General features: G+C 35.5%; 2 protein-coding genes across 10 annotated transcripts in view; both read right to left on the bottom strand.

The window, feature by feature from the left end:
- Nucleotides 1-19,943, bottom strand: part of LOC101895093 (signal transducer and transcription activator) — a 125,386-nt gene extending 105,443 nt beyond the window's left edge. For 2 of the 9 annotated variants that reach the window (XR_009344325.1, XR_009344324.1), the window contains exons 1-2: nucleotides 16,047-16,201; nucleotides 15,264-15,469 (exon numbers count right to left, since the gene is read on the bottom strand). The gene's annotated coding sequence lies outside the window, so the exon portion shown is untranslated. Of the gene's footprint in view, nucleotides 1-15,263; nucleotides 15,470-16,046; nucleotides 16,203-19,339 lie in introns of those variants that run through there. The other 7 variants (XR_009344321.1, XR_009344322.1, XR_009344326.1 and 4 more) reach the window with 5 other exon arrangements.
- Nucleotides 4,129-5,161, bottom strand: LOC105262321 (uncharacterized). The gene is made up of 3 exons (XM_011297003.3): nucleotides 4,785-5,161; nucleotides 4,640-4,713; nucleotides 4,129-4,577 (listed from the first exon to the last, which is right to left on the bottom strand). Exons 1-3 carry the CDS (start codon nucleotides 4,794-4,796, stop codon nucleotides 4,334-4,336), a joined length of 330 nt encoding a protein of 109 aa, XP_011295305.2. The 5' UTR covers nucleotides 4,797-5,161; the 3' UTR covers nucleotides 4,129-4,333.
- Nucleotides 19,944-20,404: the final 461 nt, after the last annotated feature.

Below are 20,404 nucleotides of genomic sequence, written 5' to 3'. Positions count from 1 at the left end.
GGAGGACAAAAATAACAAATCGGAATAACAATATATATGGGAGCTATAGCTATATCTGAACCGATTTTCACCAAATTTGTCATACTAGCTTCTAGACTCAATTCGGTCGTATGTGCCAAATTCCATCCCATTTGGACAATTAATAGACGTTTGGTGCACAATAAAAGGTAAATCGGACGAAGTTATGTATGGGAGCTATATTCAAATCCGATCTCGATAAAATTTAGCAAAAGTATTTCTGAGCTGTATTTAATATATTTCCCCAAATATTGTTGTTACAGAGTGCATATAACGGCTGCGGAGGACAAATCGGATGAACAATATATATGGGAGCTATAGCTATATCTGAACCGATTTCGATCAAATTCGGCGTACCTATTTTAAGGCCTAATTTGGTTGTATGTGCGAGATTCCATACTATTCGAGCTGATATTACACGTTTGGTGCACAATAAAATGTAAATCGGAAGAAGATATATATGGGAGCTATATCTAAATTTGGACAATTAATAGACGTTTGGTGCACAATAAAAGGTAAATCGGACGAAGTTATGTATGGGAGCTATATTCAAATCCGATCTCGATAAAATTTAGCAAAAGTATTTCTGAGCTGTATTTAATATATTTCCCCAAATATTGTTGTTACAGAGTGCATATAACGGCTGCGGAGGACAAATCGGATGAACAATATATATGGGAGCTATAGCTATATCTGAACCGATTTCGATCAAATTCGGCGTACCTATTTTAAGGCCTAATTTGGTTGTATGTGCGAGATTCCATACTATTCGAGCTGATATTACACGTTTGGTGCACAATAAAATGTAAATCGGAAGAAGATATATATGGGAGCTATATCTAAATTTTGACCGATTATCTCCAATTTCAATAGGGTTCGTCCTTGGGCCAAACAAATGTTGTTTGAAAAATTTCATCTCAATCGGATAATAAATGCGACCTGCATTTTGTTTACAGACGGACGGACGGACAGACGGACGGATATAGTAATGACGAAGATAGTAATTATATTGGGGTGTATACGACGTGGACCTACAAAGGCATTGTTTGTCATAAGCCATTACCATATTCAAATTCGAAACTTGAAATAAACGGTCAATAATGTAGCTAAAATCGTCAAAATATCGAATATAGGGAGGTACTGATATATGGGGCCTATACGAAGACCTGGACCTGCATAGACAATTTTCCGTCACAGACTGTAGTTAAAATTACGGACTCAATTCCGGTAAATAATGTCGCTAAAATCATCAAAATACCGAATATCGGGAGGTACCGTTATATGGGAGCTATATGAAAACGTGGACCTACATGACCCATTTACGAAATTAAATTGCCTACTGGCAAAATATACATATGTGCAAAATGTTAGCCTTCTATCTCAATACCTTCGAAAAATAGCGTGATTACAAGAGACAGTCGGACAAAGGGACATTTCTAAATCGTCCTAGAATTTTATGCTGATCAAGAATATGTGTACTTTGTTGGGTCTGACATGAGTATTTCGAGGTGTTACAAACGGAATGACAAAGTTAATATACCGTCCCTCCATAGTATGGTGGAGGGTATAAAAAAACTTCTAGATATCTAGCAGATATTTTCATGAAATATTCTTTCACTTATTTTCTATCTCTATCTCTCTCTCCCTCTCACCCACTTTCCCACTCTACCTCTCCTCTATCACTCAAACATAATATATACATTATATTTATACTTAAAACTTTTCCACTAACAACATTTTCTAATTTTCTTTTAATTTCCCCAGAGTTTCCCCCATGGAGCTGTGAGCAGAGCAAGTCACACATCCCATTTTCCGAGTGTAGAACACAACAAAATCCATTCGTATGTTTATCGTCACAATGAGCATATACACCTACATACATACAAACATACATTCACATCCCAAGAAACCAAACAGCCAACAAAACAGGCAAACTGCCAGCCAGCCAGCTAACCAACCCAATACTGACAGACAGCCAGCCAGCCAGCTAGTTAGGCAGTCTGTCCGTCCGTCCGTCAGTCATCCATCCAGTCCTCGAACATATGAACAGAAAATCCAACCAAACCAGCGCGACAATGTTCAATATTTTTTTCACTTTTTCTTGTTTTGACGTAGTCGACGACAACGACGATGTCGTTCGTTCGTTGTTCCTGGAAATTGGAAAAGGTAAGCAACCCGACGTAACTTATTTCGAATAGCTAGCTGGGCTGTTGCTGCTATACAAACAATGGTGGAAAAACAACAACACCACGGCATTTGCTAGGTAGTGGCTACTACCCACTACTCAATAACTTTGGAGGTGGATGGCTGGCTGGCTGCTCGCATGAAATGTCAGAATGCAGATACTTTGGCCACAACAACGACGAGTTAAATCAAGTCAAATCGTTTATGAACAACAACAAAAACAACAACAGCAGCAACTGAAAAACAAATTCAAAGACTAAAAGACAAACATGAATAGAATGACAAACGAAACGTCACAATCGACCAACCATCATCATCCAATGCATGTCGGTCGTCGTCCAATGTCCTTTGGATTCGTTTAGATTTTTTTTTTTTTTTGGAAAAAAAAAACTAAAATTGAATATTGGCCAGATTTGAAGGTAGTTAACTGTGAAGTTATTTTTTACAGGCGGCTGGCTTTAAGGGTAATTTCGATCCCGGAATTAGGGATTTTTATACCCTACACCACATAATGGTAAGGGTATTATGTCTTTGTGTATTTGTTTGTAACAGGCAAAAGGAAACGAGATAGACCCATAGTTCCTTTTGATGATCTGCATAGAATCACATTCTGAGTCGATTTGTGCATGTCCGTCCGTCCGTCTGTCCATGTATTTTTGTAAACAAGGTACAGTTCGCATTTATTGCCCTATCCAGATGAAATTTTGCACAGATCATTTGTTTGGCCCAAGGACGAACTCTATTGAAATTGGAGATAATCGGTCAAAATTCATAAATAGCTTCCATATATATCTTCGTCCGATTTCCCTTTTATTGTGCACCAAACGTGTAATATCAGCCCGAATAGTATGGGATTTTGCACATAAAACCAAATTAGGCCTCAAAAAATAAGTATGCCAAATTTGATCTAAATCGGTTCAGGTATAGCTATAGCTCCCATATATATTGTTCATCCGATTTGTTAGTTTTGTCCTCCGCAGCAGTAATATGCACTCTGTAACAACAATATTTGGGGAAATATATCAAATACAGCTCAGAAATACCATTGCTAAATTGTATCGAGATCGGTTCTGATTTCGATATTGCTCCCATATATAACTTCGTCCGATTTACCTTTTATTGTGCACCAAACGTCTAATATTTGTGCAAATGGGATGGAATTTGGCACTTACGACCGAATTGAGTCTAGAAGCTAGTATGTCAAATTTGGTGAAGATCGGTTCAGTTATAGCTATAGCTCCCATATATATTGTTCATCCGATTTGTTATATTTGTTACTCACAGCCGTAATATGCACTCCGCAACAACGATATTCAGGGAAATATATGAAATATAGCTCCGAAATATCTTTGCCAAATTTTATCGAGATCGGTTCCGATTTGGAGATCTTTATCCTATTTCAAATTAATTGTGCACCAATTGGCCAATACAAGTCCGAATTTAAAAGATACAAATGCTTCGGCATATTTAGTCTTTTGAACTTTAAATTATAATTATAATCATAGGGTGTATGATTGAATTCTCCCATAAAATTGTTTAATTGTTATGCAGAGCTCTACTAAATTAGCAAAGTGGTGTAGGGTATCATAAAGGCGGCCCCGCCCGACTTTAAAACATTCTTTACTGGTTTTTATATTTAGAACATCTTAATAGTTTTATTATCAAAATATCTGGTCTGTAAAGATAGGATACATCGGTCTACACCTTCTGGCACCTGCCCGGCAAAGGGGTTACAATTTTGAATAAACAAAACTCTCATAAAATGCCAAATTAGCATCCGATTAATTTCAAACTCGGCACACCCTAATATTTAACTCTAGTTCTAGTTCCTTCTAATACCTCCTCCCCCCCACACAATGGGGTCAACATTTTGAATAACCGGAACGCTCATAAAAATGCAGAATACGCATTTGATTCTATTCAACGTTTACACACCCAAATATTTCTTGAAATATAATTTCTTGCCTGAAATATATCTCTTTTTAGACACTTTTTATTCGTAGAACCCTTTCATAGAGGCTTAGAAACGTCTTATATCTTCCATTTATTTATAGAAATCCCATCACTTCCGTACTCTTTCAAAAAATTTGTGTTTATTTTGGAATTAAAAATAAAAAAATGATCAACCGTTCTAACCACTAATTGACTTCAACGATGATGGACTCAGACGCAATACCTCGACAGCTTCTTCGCGTGTCAGAATATAATGAGCCCGATAGCCATTTTTCGTGCCATCGTAATCGATCTCCAATTTTATGGCATAATCTTTGTTATTTGGCAAGGGTAGGACTTGAATCAGATTACCCTTAATCACCAAATCCTTGTCATCTTCCAGGGAAATGGTTTCCTCACGCAGGCCACGATTAACAAAGACACTAGAAAAAAATAAATATAAATTCAAAATATCCCAATTTGGATGGATTTGAAACAACTTTACTTGTATTGCCTCAAGACGGCTGATTCTGTTGCTGGAGACAAGGCTATAATCACCACCACGGCAAGGAAGAATGCCTGAAATATTGTTTTTCGACAGTTATTTTTTTTTTTTGTATTTTCACTGCTTATTTTTAAAAATCTACTACCTTCACAAACATTGTTCTTGAATATCCGACAAGTAAAATGCAACTGAGTGCTGGCCAAAAACGCCAAAACGCATTTAATTTTTAAATTTTTGCATAGCATTCTTTGTTTTTCAATGTGAAAATACAACTAGTTTTGAAAATAGTGGTAAAAAATACCGGTTTCAGTTAGCAAAAATATATAATTATGATCATATGCATGTTTTTTTTGCCAAAAAATATTTGTTTAGTTATTCGTCATCGATGGTTTTTGAAGATACTCGGAATGCTAATCTAAGACGGATGCAATTAACGTGATAATAAAATTATTAATGTGATTATAAGTTATATTTGAGGAAATTAACAATGAGAGATTATTTTGAAGAAAATATCAAAAAATAATGCCAATTTAAAAAAGCCCGCAATTATAACCAGTAAAGAAAGTCTTAAAGTCGGGCGGGGCCGACTTTATGATACCCTACACCACTTTGCTAATTTAGTAGAGCTCTCCACATAACAATTAAACGTTTTTATGGGAGAATTCAATCATATGCGCTATGATTATAATTATAATTTAAAGTTCAAAAGACCTAATATGCCGAAGCATTTGTATCTTTTAAATTCGGACTTGTATTCCCCATTTGCTGATAAATTAATTTAAAATCGGATAAAGATGTATATGGGAGCTATATCCAAATCTGAACCGACCTCGATAAAATTTGGCAAATATATTTCTGAGCTGTATTTGATATATTTCCCTGAATATCGTTGTTACGGAGTGCATATTACGGCTGTGGCTAACAAATATAACAGATCGGATGAACAATATATATGGGAGCTATATCTAAACCGATCTTCACCAAATTTGACATACCACCTTCTAGACTCAATTCGGTCGTATGTGCCAAATTCCATCCCATTTGGGCAAATATTAGACGTTTGGTGCACAATCAAAGGTAAATCGGACGAAGTTATATATGGGAGCTATATCCAAATCTGAACCGATCTCGATAAAATTTGGCAAAGATTTTTCTGAGATGTATTTGATATATTTCCCTGAATATCGTTGTAACGGAGTGCATATTACGGCTGTGGGTAATAAAAATATAACAGATCGGATGAACAATATATATGGGAGCTATAGCTATATCTGAACCGATCTTCACCAAATTTGACATACCAGCTTCTAGACTCAATTCGGTCGTAAGTGCCAATTTTCATCCCTTTTGGGCAAATATTAGACGTTTAGTGCACAATAAAAGATAAATCGGACGAAGTTATATAGGGGAGCTATATCCAAATCGGAACCGATCTCGATAAAATTTGGCAAAGATATTTCTGAGCTGTATTGCATATATTTCCCTGAATATCGTTGTTACGGAGTGCATATTACGGCTGTGGGTAACAAATACAACAAATCGGATGAACAGTATATATGAGAGCTATAGCTATATCTAAACCGATCTTCACCAAATTTGACATACTATCTTCTACAATCAATTCGGACGTAAGTGCCAATTTTCATCCCTTTTGGGCAAATATTAGACGCTTAGTGCACAATAAAAGGTAAATCGGACGAAGTTATATATGGGAGATATATCCAAATCTGAACCGATCTCGATAAAATTTAGCAAAGGTATTTCTGAGCTGTATTTGATATATTTCCCTGAATATCGTGCGGCGTGCATATTACGGATGTGGCTAACAAATATAACAAATCGGATGAACAATATATATGGCAGCTATAGCTATATCTGAACCAATCTTCACCAAATTTGACATACTAGCTTCTAGACTCAATTCGGTCGTTAGTGCCAAATTTCATCCCATTTGGGCAAATATTAGACGTTTGGTGCACAATAAAAGGTAAATCGGACGAAGTTATATATGGGAGCTATATCCAAATCTGAACCGATCACGATAAAATTTGGCAAAAAAATTTCTGAGCTGTATTTGATATATTTCCCCAAATATTTTTGTTACGGAGGGCATATTACGGCTGTGACTAACAAATATAAAAAATCGGATGAATAATATATATGGGAGCTATAGCTATATCTGAACCGATCTTCACCAAATTTGACATACTAGCTTCTACACTCAATTCGGTCGTAAGCACCACATTTCATCCCATTTGCGCAAATATTAGACGTTTGGTGCACAATAAAAGCTAAATCGGACGAAGTTATATATGGGAGCTATATCCAAATCTGAACCGATCTCGATAAAATTTAGCAAAGGTATTTCTGAGCTGTATTTGATATATTTCCCCAAATATTGTTGTTACAGAGTGCATATTACGGCTGCGGAGGACTAAAATAACAAATCGGAAGAACTATATATATGGGAGCTATAGCTATCTTCCGATCTTCACCAAATTTGGCATACTTATTTTCAGGGCTAATTTGATTGTATGTGCAAAATTCCACGCTATTCGGGCTGATATTACACGTTTGGTGCAGAATAAAAAGCAAATCGGACGAAGATATATATGGGAGCTATATCTAAATTTTTACCGATTATCTCCAATTTCAATAGGTTTCGCCCTTGGGCCAAATAAATGATTTGTGCACAATTTCATCTGGATCGGGTAATAAATGCGAACTGTACATGGTTTACAAAAATACATGGACAGACGGACAGACAGACGATCGGACATGCATAAATCAACTCAGAATGTGATTCTATGCAGATCATCAAAAGGAACTATGGGTCTATCTCGTTTCCTTTTGCCTGTTACAAACAAATGCACAAAGACATAATACCCTGACCACCGTGTGATGTAGGGTATAAAAATGAGCTCGGGATAAAGCCATTCCAAAAAGTGCAAGAACTTACACCGCAACAGAAAGAAAATAGACTTAAAAGAGCTGAAGAGTTGCTGCTTCGCTTGGCCGAAAGTGGTGAACTACCAATTTGGTTTTCTCCGAAGAGAAAACATTCCTTGTCCAGCAGTTTGTAAACAAACAAAATTATCGTGTTAACTTTCCAAAGAGGTCAGCTGAAAATATGGACCCTCGGTTGGGTACCAGAACTCAAGCGCCGGCCATGGTGATGGTGTGGGCTGCCATAACAGCCGATGATCGCTCTCCGTTTGTATTAATAGACCGCCGTGACATCAGAATAAATGCCTAATATTATGGCGAAAATATTCTGGAGGGTGTATTGAAGCCTTGGGTACGATAACATTTTGGCCGCAGACCTTGGCCAATTCCAACAGGACTCAGCACGCGCCACCCAAGAATAATTATAAAATGAGGTTCCTCGCTTCATTTCCAGCGCACAATGGCTAACAAAATCTCTGGATACCAATCCATTGGACTATTGTGTCTGGAGTATTTTGGAAAGCAAGGTTGACACTAAAAAATACCAAAGTGCCAATCACCTCAAGCAAGCGCCGCTTCGCCGGGAAAGGGCCAAAATACGGCAGAGCAACATTTGGGCAGCGTGTGACCGTGGTTTCATTGGCGGTTTAAAGGCCATAATTCGTGCCAAAAGACCATAATACGAACAAATCTAAACTTATTCTAAAATTTGATGATATTTCAGAAATTTCTTACTTTCATTCAATAAAAATAAAAAAAAATAAAAATTATGGCGTTTGACTTTGTTGCAGTTTTTTTTTTTATTTTTTTTTTGTTATCTCACCCTGTATTTCTATGCCAAAAGAAAGTAGTATAAATTTATTCAAAGAAATTTTCCACTGCACCCCCAGACAGGCTCTTGATTATCAATTCGCAAAAAGTAGAAAGAAGTAAAGAATAAACATATGTCCAATACCTACCTACCTATTTGTGTACATATGTACCTATGAACAAACATCGCCTATTTGTTAATATTATCGAAATACAAAACATTGAATAAACATTTGTTGATAAACCATTTTCTCAAACCCACGTGCCGAAGGAGGAATTAGAATCTAGTTTCGTCGTTTTTTTTTTTTGTTTTTGTTTGACTTTGTTTCGAGTGTGAAATGTTTGATGGATGGGGTTGCGAAAAAACGACTTGACTCCCACACACTTTCATTAACGAAAAGAAGAAGAGGAGGAGAGGGCGACATTAAAATTGTTGTTGTTTCACTCAAAACGACATAAACAAACAATTTTCACCTCCTTTGGCTAATGGGGAAAAATGCGTAATTCTGCAATAAATTATTATTATTGTTATTATTGTTGTTGTTATTAAAAAAGAAAACGAAAAACATCGCATTGTGATACAATTTTTTAAATTAAATTTTGTGATTCAGAGTTGTTAGAATTCTTACTCTATACTTTGGTCGTACTCTCTCTCTCTCTCTCTCTCTCGGCAAGATAATATTTTTGTACTCACAAAGAAACTTGAGTTGTATTTGTTGTCATTGTTGTTGTTGTGAAATATGTCGACACCAAAAGTAAACAAATCATCAAAATGGTCGAACATTGGTGGTAACGGCTTGAACCGAACCATTGCCGGGGACCTGACGACGACCGGCACAGCAAAAAACCAAATAGCGAAACAAAAAAAAAACCATTGCCTCTCACAACACACAGAAGTAGCCGAGAGGAAGTCATCAGAAACAATTCGCAAACAAACAAATTTACACAGTTTAGCCTCTGGATTCCCTCCTCGTTGTTTTGTTATGCACTTCTCGAAACAATGAGCCTCAGACTTCAACGCACCCTCTCTGCCCCTCGCCATGCGGACAGCCATTGAACAGTTTATTAGCAGAGTCAGTGTCAAGGAAAAATTGCATTGCTCGATGTGCATGGCAAAATACAAAAATATTATAGTGGGAAGAAGAGGAGGAGGAGGAGGCGCGGCATGCAAAAAAAAAACAAACAAAATTGAAAAGAAAACATATGAACCAACCTATCGCAAATAAATGCAAAATCTCAACAACAACTAATTTATTGATAAAATGCTGCAAATACAACACACAACAGAACTACCTATAAGAAGGAAAAAAACTGCCGAACCCAGTCGAATACCCGAATACTCCTTGAAAATTTTCCAAAAAAAAATCCGTCGAAAATACCGCTAAAGGGAAAACCTTTTATATGGGCTTAAGAAGACATGGTCCTGCATACAGGGTAAGATAAAAAAACTGCAACAAAGTCAAACGCTATAATTTTTATTATTTTTTTTTTTTAATTTTATTGAATGAAAGCAAAAAATGTCGGATATAGCATCAAATTTTAAAAAAAGTTTAGATTTGTTCGAATTGGTCACCTTTGGCACGAATTATGGCATTCAAATGAAACCTTCACACGCTGCCCGAATGTTGCTCTGCGGTATTTGGTCCCGGCGAAACGCTTGCTTGAGGTGATCGACACTTTCGCATTTTTCAGTGCCAACCTTACCTTCCAAAATACTCCAGACATAATAGTCAAACGGATTGCTATCCGGAGATTTTGGTGGCAAATGTGCGCTGGAAATGAAGCAAGGAACCTCATTTTGCAATAATTCTTGGGTGGCGCGTGCTGAGTGCGATGATGCCGAGTCCTGTTGGAATGTCCAAGGTCTGCGGCTAAAATGTTTGCGTGCCCAAGGCCTTTTTACTCCCTCCAGAATATTTTCGCCATAATATTCGGCAATTATTCTGATTTATATGGCTGTTATGGCGGCCGACACAATCACCATGACCGGCGCTTGAATTCTGGTGGCCAACCGAAGGTGCACATTTTCAGCTAATCTCTTTGGCAAGTAAACACGATCATTTTGTTTGTTTACAAACTGCTGGACAACGAATGTTTTCTCATCGGAAAAAACCAAATTCGCCAGTTCACACCTTTCGGCCAAGCGAAGCAACTCTTTAGCTCTTTTGAGTCTATTTTCTTTCTGTTGCGGTGTAAGTTCTTGCACTTTTTGGAATTTCAATGGCTTTACCCCGAGCTCAGTTTTCGATATTTGCCGAATGGAATATTGGGATATGTTCAGCTCACGAGACATTTTTCGGCCACTGCGGTGCCGGTTTCGATCAAGTCGCTTTATTTACTTTTGGAACCATTTCTGCTGATGTTGCTGTTTTGTTTTCGTCCATTTCCTTGACATCGGGCTACGCTACCAGTATCACGGCAACGAGCGATCATACGAGACACAAAAGATTTATTCACATTTAAATGCTGAAGTGCCTTAACGTTAGCCACATGTGGTTTTCCAGCCAAATATAAAGAAATCACGCTATCAGGCTTGAATTCCATCACGAATAGCTTTTTTTTTCTCACCGAAATGCTTCTGTACGCTTGTAAACAATATAATGAGCTGTCGTACGAGTGGCTTAGAAATGACAACAGTCGAAGTTGCCGTTTTTTCATCTCATCCTGTATGAACTTCACAGACATTCCTATGTTTTTATACCCTACACCACAAGGTGGTCAGGGTATTATGTCATTGTGCATTTGTTTGTAACAGGCAAAAGGAAACGAGATAGACCCATAGTTCCTTTTGATGATCTGCATAGAATCACATTCTGAGTCGATTTATGCATGTCAGTCCGTCTGTCCATGTATTCTTGTGAACAAAATGCAGGTAGCATTTATTATCCGCTAGAGATGAAATTTTCCAAACAACATTTGTTTGGTCCAAGGACGAACCCTATTGAAATTGGAGATAAATTGGGTAACAAATTAGGCCTGAAAATAAGTATGCCAAATTTGATCTAAATCGGTTTAGATATAGCTATAGCTCCAATATATATTGTTCATCCGATTTGTCCGATTTTAGTCCTCCGCAGCCGTAATATGCACTCTGTAACAACAATATTTGGGGAAATATATAACAAATACAGTTCAGAATTACCTTTGCTAAATTTTATCGAGATCGGTTCGGATTCGGATATATCCCCAAATATATAACTTCGTCCGATTTACCTTTTATTGTGCACCAAACGTCTAATATTTGCCCAAATGGGATGAAATTTGGCACTTACGTCCGAATTGAAGCTTAGAAGCTAGTGTGTCGAATTTGGTGAATATCGGTTCAGATATAGCTATAGCTCCCATATATATTGTTCATCCGATTTGTTATATTTGTTACCCACGGCCGTAATATGCACTCCGTAACAACGATATTCAGGGAAATATATGAAATACAGCTCAGAAATATATTTGCCAAATTTTATCAGATTTGGATATAGCTCCCATATATATCAAATGGGCAATACAAGTCCGAATTTAAAAGATACAAATGCTTCGGAATATTTAGTCTTTTGAACTTTAAATTATAATTATAATCATAGCATGGATGGCTGAATTCTCCCATAAAAACTTTTAATTGTTATGTGGAGCTCTACTAAATTAGCAAAGTGGTGTTGGGTATCATAATGTCGGCCCGCCCGACTTTAAGACTTTCTTTACTGGTTTTATTCTGTTACCTCCCCCATAAAAAGTTAAAATTTTAATATTCGCGAAACTCGCATTTTTTAAATTAGTTTTTAGGGTGTTTTTATTTATCAGATTTAGTTTTGTTGTTTATTCTCCTGCTTAATATAATAATTGTTCCGCGAATAAGTCATTATTCGTTGATTCTTGGTAATGTTCAAAGTAACCACGCCTTTTCACAAAATTGTGTTTAACGACAAAAGAAAAAGCTCCTCATCTACTATTTTGTCAACTATTTATTTGGTTATATCCTATTACTTTAATCTCAGAAAAAAATTTATGACATTTTCCTACAACATAATATCTCGACTTTCTTTCACAAAAACCAAACGCAAGGATGGACTTTTACATTTGGCTGATTGCTAATTGATCCTAACAACCATTAACTTTTAAACAACACAAAATAAACTTTACGTTTATTTCGAGTTGCCTTTTTTAGTCATTTCCTCCCTCTTCTTTTGTTACTTGTACAAAAGTTTATCCTTAGTTATCCCTTTTTTCCTTCTGTTCTTGTTCTTCTTGTCACTAAATTGCACTTTTTGTCTTCTTGTCTTCGACAACTAAAAGTTGAAAAGTTTGTAAATAACATTTTTTGAGAATAATAAATTTGGTTTACTTATTATTATTATTATTCTCAACACAAGAAATTTCAAAGATGACAACAAAACAAAACATAAATTTGCCATTTGTTCATTTTATGTAATTTTTGATGGAGGGGGAAGCGAGGGGAGGATGTAAGTTTTCCATGGAAATTTTGTATATCTGGAAAACCACTTAACCAGTCGCTTTTTTGTATCGAGTTATGTTTTTTTGTTTTTGTACTATTTTATATTTTCGATTATTTATTGACATTGGGATATGTGTCATTTGGAAACATAAACTGAGCCGACAAGCCAGACAGATTAAATGGTGTTTTAATAAATCATAAAGACGCAAACTTTGATTGGTTTGTAGCCAGGGTAGGCAGGCAATGAATGGGGTACAAAAGTATTTGAGGATAAAACTTGATAAAACATTTCATTGTTCTTTAAACTAAGAAATCTGACTAATTTTTTCATAGAGAATTTTCACTCCACTGGGCAGATTCTGGATAATTCACGTTTTGAAGTATTACCAGGCCTAATTATTGTATTTTTACTTCTAGTTTTGTTAGCTATGAAAACAAAAAAGATGTGTAACCTATGTAGAATATTTTCTATTGTGAGTCTTAAATACCCAGGTTCCAGGTGAATCAGTTCCGTGGAAAAATGTGGCTAGGATCATTAAAATACCAAATAGGTATCGTTACATGGAAACCGTGGACCAATATGGACAATGGTCCTGCATGCCATTGGCTATAGTACCGTTTTCTAACTTTAAATACGACATTTGAAACAATTCCGGTGAAAAAAATATCCAAATACCCAAAATCGGAAAGTATCGTAAAATGGGGGCTAAACGAAGATGTGGACCTGCATACGCGTCACAGGCTGTAATATCTATTAGGAACTTCAAATACGAAATTTGAAATAATTCTGACACAGAAAATAGCTAAAATCATCAAAATAACGACCCAGGTAGCGTTATATGGGGGCTATATAAAACCTTCACCGACCATGGCCCATTTACGAACTTAACCTGCCTACTGGCAAATGTAGATGTGTGCAAAATTTTAGCCTTCTATCTCAATTCGTGTCAAACATCGGACATCGCTAAATCGACTTAAAATCGAAGAGTTCCAAACGAAATGACAAAGTTAATATACCCTCCACAGTATGGTGGATACGGCCCACTCCTTTTGGGACCTCCCCCACAAAGGGACAACATTTTCAATATTCTAAATCCTACTCAAACTCCACAAGCTTCCGACCATATTTATCTTCATCTGCAGTTAATAGATTTGAATTTCAACGCATCCGTCTTGTTGCGTAGGTTTTACGGAGAACGGAAAAAGCTGGAATTTTCAGATTTTATATTGGGGTCTCTGTTGGTGATAGGAGTCTGTGGTAAGGTGGTTTTGAAAATATGTACTACAATTGCAAAAAAAAAAACAATTGCCGAATATTATCGCGAAAATATTCTGGAGGGTGTATTAAAGCCATGGGCACGCAATTGGGCGTTTTGGCCGCCGACCTTGGCCAATTCCAATAGGACTCAGCACCATCGCACTCAGCACGCGCCATCCAAGAATGGTGACAAACTGAGGTTCCCCGCTTAATTTCCAGCTCACAATGGCCGCCAAAATCTCCGGATACCAATCCGTTGGGCTATTGTGCCTGGAGTATTTTGGAAAGCAAGGTTGGCACTAAAAAACACCAAAGTGTCGATCACCTCAAACAAGTGATTCTCCGGGAATGGGCCAAAATACCGCAGAGCAACATAAGGTATTTGCACCATGATCTCGGAAACGTATTTTGTCCTTGGGGAACAGACCCGCGCATCCAGATATTTTACCAAAAATTCCAGGCCCAAGAAACGGGTTGAACATAATCGGCTCGTTCGGGTTCAAATACCCAAATCTCTGGATCCAAGATTGATAATAACACATATTGTAGCATTTCGGAAAGTTTATAGCCTCAACTATAATTTGGCATAAATTTTGTGGCCTCCCAAAATGAGGTCTTTGTCGAGTTTTGGGGAATTTTTAAAAAATCCAGGTGCAAACCTCCCCATGTCATCACTTGTTGGATTTTCATTAGCTTTTGATACCTATATGGTCCATATCAGTTTAGTAAGTACGGGTATAAATCGGGTCTTTGCCCCGGACTTTTGGGTCAAATATCCGGGTTCGTGCCCCAAGAAAAAATACTTTCCCAGGATCTGGGTGCAAATACCTTCCTCTGAAAAAAATTTCAAAAAATCCGAGAGATTTTACTAAACTAGAGTTAAGCCGAATATTGAAAGATCCTTTCCATTTCTACGAGAGTTGTATTTTTTTTCTTGGGGTCGATACCAAAATTTATTAAATGTTTACTAAATTGTTCCTCCAACATTTGCAATGATTCAAAATGCCAGCAATAATCTCCAATATCTAAAAACCTCTAGGCCTAACATAGGCACCCGAATTGGATTCAAATTGTACCAATTCAATAATACAATAATAAAACGTAATAACCAAACAATGCTGATTTGAATATTTTTTTCTTTCTTTCTTCTACTTACCTACCTCCAACACACGATGAAATTACGTTGTCAATAAATGATGACTGGCCGGCTGGCTGTCTTGCTGCCTAAAGAGGGTGGTGGTGGTCGTGGTGATGAAGATCAACAATTTCCAATTTGTCCACAAAAAACAAAACAATTAATGAATTTTTTTTTCGCAACACCAATCTAAGTTTTTATTGCAATTTTATGGTTTTTGTTTATTTTTACCTAAAGAAAAAAATCAAACTTTTTTTGAAAATCACTCTCCCCAATAGGTTCAAGAGAACTCACACAGGCACACAAAAATGCCTGTGGCGGCAGAGAGAGGGAGAGAGTAGAAGGTGGGGAAATGAGTGTTGTGTAAATGGAATGATTAGTGGAAAATGCAAAAAAAAAAAATCAAAACACAAAATTTTAATTTTTTCTCGATTTTCTTTTGATTCGGACAATTTCCAATTAGATTTTGAATCAAATAAGAAATATTCGTTTTTTCCTTCAAATTTAATATGCAAGACATTCACTTAAATATCATTGATTTCTTTTTTTTGAATATTAAATATTATATTGATTAATAATTTTTCTTATAAAACAAATTTTGTTTTTATAATTCTTTCTGTCGACGACAAGCTTTGCTTTGCTGAGTCAAACACACAGCCAGCCCCGTAATAAATATATGCGAAACACCAGCAAAGGAATGAACGAACGAACACAATCGTACACACAAACACAAGAAATACACCAACAACAAAAACAAATAGTATATAAAAAAAGATTGAACAAAAAAAAAAAGAAATATTAAAATTACACGGTACGGTCGCTCGGTATAAAGTGTAGCGGGAGTGTGTGAAGATTGAGGGGTAGGGGGCTCACACAATAGCGAAACGATTTGAACGAGGTAGCACCGATAAATCTCGCGCACTCGAGAAAAACACAACCGTCAGTAACGACCACAAAGAGTAGATTGACGACGCGCAACGACGACGATGTTGTGAAAAACACACAACAGCAAAAATCATCATCGTCGTCGCAGTCGTTGTCGTCGCCGTCTTCTTCTTCGTCGTCGTCCACTCCACACAAACAAAAAAATATGAATAAGAATAGCAACAACAAAATAAAGACGTCAATTGGAGAGGCTTGCAAGAGTAGAGTTGCCAAGTAAGTATTTTAAAGAAAACATGAAATGAGCGGGTTTTGGGGGAGAATTGGGTAATTTAACAGAATAAAGTTAATTATAATTGTTCATAGATGCGTCAATTTTATTACAAATAAATTAATAATTAATAATTTGTCAATAAAATTTAATAAAATTAAGAATAAAGCAAAAAATGTGATGGAATCGGATAATAAAATACAGATAGTGTATAAACAAGTATATAAACAAGGAAAATAGCATGGTACAATAAGGAGGTAAAACTGCAGAAATACTGCTCTGAGGCTATGCCCGCTTCCTGTCAGAATTATTCGAAATTATAGGCAAAAAGTTGTTTTAATTTATTTGATATTTTTTGTTCATTTCTAAAATGAGTCAAATAACGAGAAAGATGAATGAAACGCCTGGATATTCTCTCAAAAATAAGATCCTAAGTGTTCAATCCTTCAATTCCATGGTAAATCTCGTTTATATTATTAATGCGCGCCCCAAAATTTACGTTTCTTCTAATCATTGATTTTGAAAATATTTTGTTTTAATTTTTCAAAACAACAAATACTTACACAAAATTGGCAGAAGTCGGACACACTTAGAAAAAATTGTAATCAGCTGGGAGCTCTACCTTACCTTTTTATTGTACCATGGAAAATAGTATCATTCGGTTTTGCCGACAGATGTATACCCCCATCCTTAAGTTACAATTATTCCCACTGTTGACATTTTATGGGGGAGGTTCCGCAGCAGTTGGGCAATATTGACCTAAGACGGATATAAATATTACCACGGTATGTGCAAAATTTAAAGGAAATCGAACATTTTTATCCAATTTTATACGAAATCATAAATTCCGATTAATTACATATTCACATCAGATTTCTGGCTTAGGGAAAATTAAGATATATGTATTGGAAACTGTGAACCTTTTTGGTTGAGGTACCAGAAGGGGTTGGCAGATATATATCATCTTAACAACAGATCTTGCGTTAACAAAAATGTTTGGATGTGTGAAACTTGAAGAGAGTTGGATGCTTATTTCGCGTTTTGTTTATTAAAATTATGAACCCTTTATGGGGGAGGTACCAGAAGGAGTGGCCCGATATAACCCATCTTCACCGCAAGTCGTGCGTCCGTAAAAATAATGACATGTATGAAATTTGAAGGGAACAGGATGTTTATACCGGATTTTATGAACGTTTTGGTTATTGAAAATTTTGACTCTTTGTGGGGTAGGTATCAGAAGAAATGGTCGATATCTACCATCTTTATAACAGATCTTGTGATGATGGAAATATTGAGATGTACCAAGTCTGAATGGAATCGGATGTTTATTTCACGTTTTATGAGCTTCATAAATATTAAAAATGTTGAACCCTTTGTGGGGGAGGTACAAAAAAGAGTTCGCCAATATATCCCATTTTCAGAGCAGATCTTGTGTTAGTAAAAATAAAGGAATGTGTGAAATATGAAGAGAACCGGATGCTTATTTCGGATTTCATGATCGTTTTGGTTATTCAAAATGTTATCCCTTTGTGGGGGAGACACCAGAAGGATTGGTCCGATCTCTACCATCTTTATACCAGATCTTGCGTTGATGGAAATATTGAGATATGCCGAGTCTGAATGAAATCGGATGTTAGTTTAACGTCTTTGATCCTTTGTGGGGGAGGTACCAGAAGGAGTGGACCGATATAATCCATCTTCACATCAGATCTTGGATTAATAAAAATATAGTGATGTGTGTAATGATGTGAAGACAATGGTACTCTTGCATCACATTTTATAAGAGTTATAATTATTCAAAATTTTCACCCTTTGTGGGGGATGTACATGATGGAGTGAACCTATATTGTCCATTTTCGCACCTGACCTAGCACTGATACAAATATTAGGATTTAAAGAGTTGGAGCAACATCGTATAATCCTTTTTTTCTCTGTGCAATAAAATTTATTTTGTCCATACAGTCTGACACAGCAGGTTTTTATAAATTTGGGGATTTTTCTTCATACCATACTTTTTACGTCCCAATTTTTCCAAAAACTAAAAACTATTTTAATAAAAATTATAATTTTCGTTTCTACTTAGAAGTCAAAATTTTTTTCCTAGCTATTTTTTTTTTTAAAAAAATTTAAAACTAAACTTTGAAGAAAAGTTATGTTTGGTGCTACTTCAATTCTTGTTAGCCCTAGTCTAGTAAAACTTTTTTTGAAATTTTTCATGAAGTTGGTAGTGGTATCCTGATTTCGGCAAAGTATTTGTTCTTAGGGACGGACCGATTGTTATAACCAAAGTTTTTCAATATTTTATTTATTTGTTATTATTTTTTATTTATTTGTTATTATTTTTTATTTATTTATTTTATTTTTTTTAATTGTTAATTTTGATTATTATTTGATTTACAAACGCAATAATTGAAATTTAAAATGAAAATTTTCTTATAAATTTGTATTGCAAATGCAATTATTCGTATTTAAATCAGAATTCAATGAATTGCCAAGAGATTTTCGAATTATTAATGAAATTTTACAAATTTTAACTAAATAGTGCAACAGTTAGTTTCACATCTGCTATCAAAATCACTTGACTAACCCTATAATTTATTGCATGGCAACACTGCTGGGAGAAAAGAAGAGCAAACGGGCTCCCACAAAAATTGAGATAAAATGAGAGCAACACAAAATAAACAATTATTCCGTAAAACAAAATATTATGATAAAATGCGTATTTCTACAAAAGTTATCTTTACTTTTGAGCGAAAAACAAAAATTTTCATATTTAATTGCACAAAGGACAAACAAAACATTAATATTGCACTCAACAAGTTTTCCATCAATATGCCATTGCCTCCCCATTCCCAGACTTTACTACTACCTTTTAAGGCAACTGTGCAACTTTGACAGCTACAAGTACTTGTGTTTTTCTTTTCTTTTTTCTCCTGTGATTAACTCACCTACGCTTTTGTATTTCTCTTTCTTTTTTTCTCCAACTTATCTTGTGTGCAATTTTATCAGTTCGCCTGCCTTTTTTGCACTGTGATTCGTAGTTTATTTTACGTTTTTTTTTTCTTGTTCTTTTCTTTTAGATTGTTCGCACACACAAAATATATGCGAAGAAATTCCTTTACACACAAAACCGCACAAATTGACGAATGTCTTGTTTTTATTTCTTCTCTTTGTTTATTTAATTAAAATTCACTTTCGTTTCGTTACTATAAAAAAAAATGTTTTCAATGTCAACTTTATTTGGAGAATATTCTTCCGCTTCTTTTTTTGCCTTTTCTTTATATTGCACGTTATTCGCTCTATTGAGATACGCTATAGATCTTTAAAGTCCATTCCTCCTATTGTCTTGCCAGGCACAATCAATTCTCGTTTTTATTTTAATTTAATTTCAAATTTGTTATATTTGCACTTGTTTCTTGGTTTTTCTTATTGGTCTAATAGTTTTTTTTTTTAATTAGAATTTGTTTGTATATGTTCGTTTCGCCTTTATATGGCCAGAATTTTCTTATTTCACTGATAGGGAGAAGCAACAATTTGTAACTGCACTGACTGTGTTCGTTGTATACGAAAGCTGCCGTCTATGAAAATGTGCAAAAAAAAACATATGCAGAGAGCCTACCCAAATAAAAAGTGTTCAGAGTATAAGGGGGGTTGCGTGCATGAGTTCAGCGTTTGAAATATATTGTGCGATAAGAAAATGTAGGGAAATTAAAGTTTATGTTAAAAATGCTAAATTATATTATATTATTAAACTAAGGTATTCTTTTAAAATGTATATAAAGTTAATATTTTATGGAAAAGGTTTTCTTCTTATGAATCATGGTAGAAGAATATAGGTAGACGCATCGACACAGCTGCTGGGACAATGAACTGTCAAAATTAATTTTGGAATTTAAAATGTTGAATGAAAAATTATTTAAATTTGAAGAAATTATTGATAAACGCGTATTATAATAATCTGCGAATGACGTCGTATAAGAAAACATATAAAAATCTATTTATATTCGAAATAA

The sequence above is a fragment of the Musca domestica genome, unplaced genomic scaffold (genome assembly GCF_030504385.1).
Source record: "Musca domestica strain aabys unplaced genomic scaffold, Musca_domestica.polishedcontigs.V.1.1 1, whole genome shotgun sequence".
Classification (NCBI taxonomy): Eukaryota; Metazoa; Arthropoda; class Insecta; order Diptera; family Muscidae; genus Musca; species Musca domestica.
The sequence above is the reverse complement of the archived record's forward strand: the minus strand, read 5'-3'. Positions and strand labels throughout refer to the sequence as shown.

Coding starts and splice junctions, on each gene's coding strand:
- LOC105262321 (XM_011297003.3), bottom strand. Junction 4,578..4,639: donor GCCGTCTTGAGGCAATACAA/GTAAAGTTGTTT, acceptor ATTTTTTTCTAG/TGTCTTTGTTAATCGTGGCC.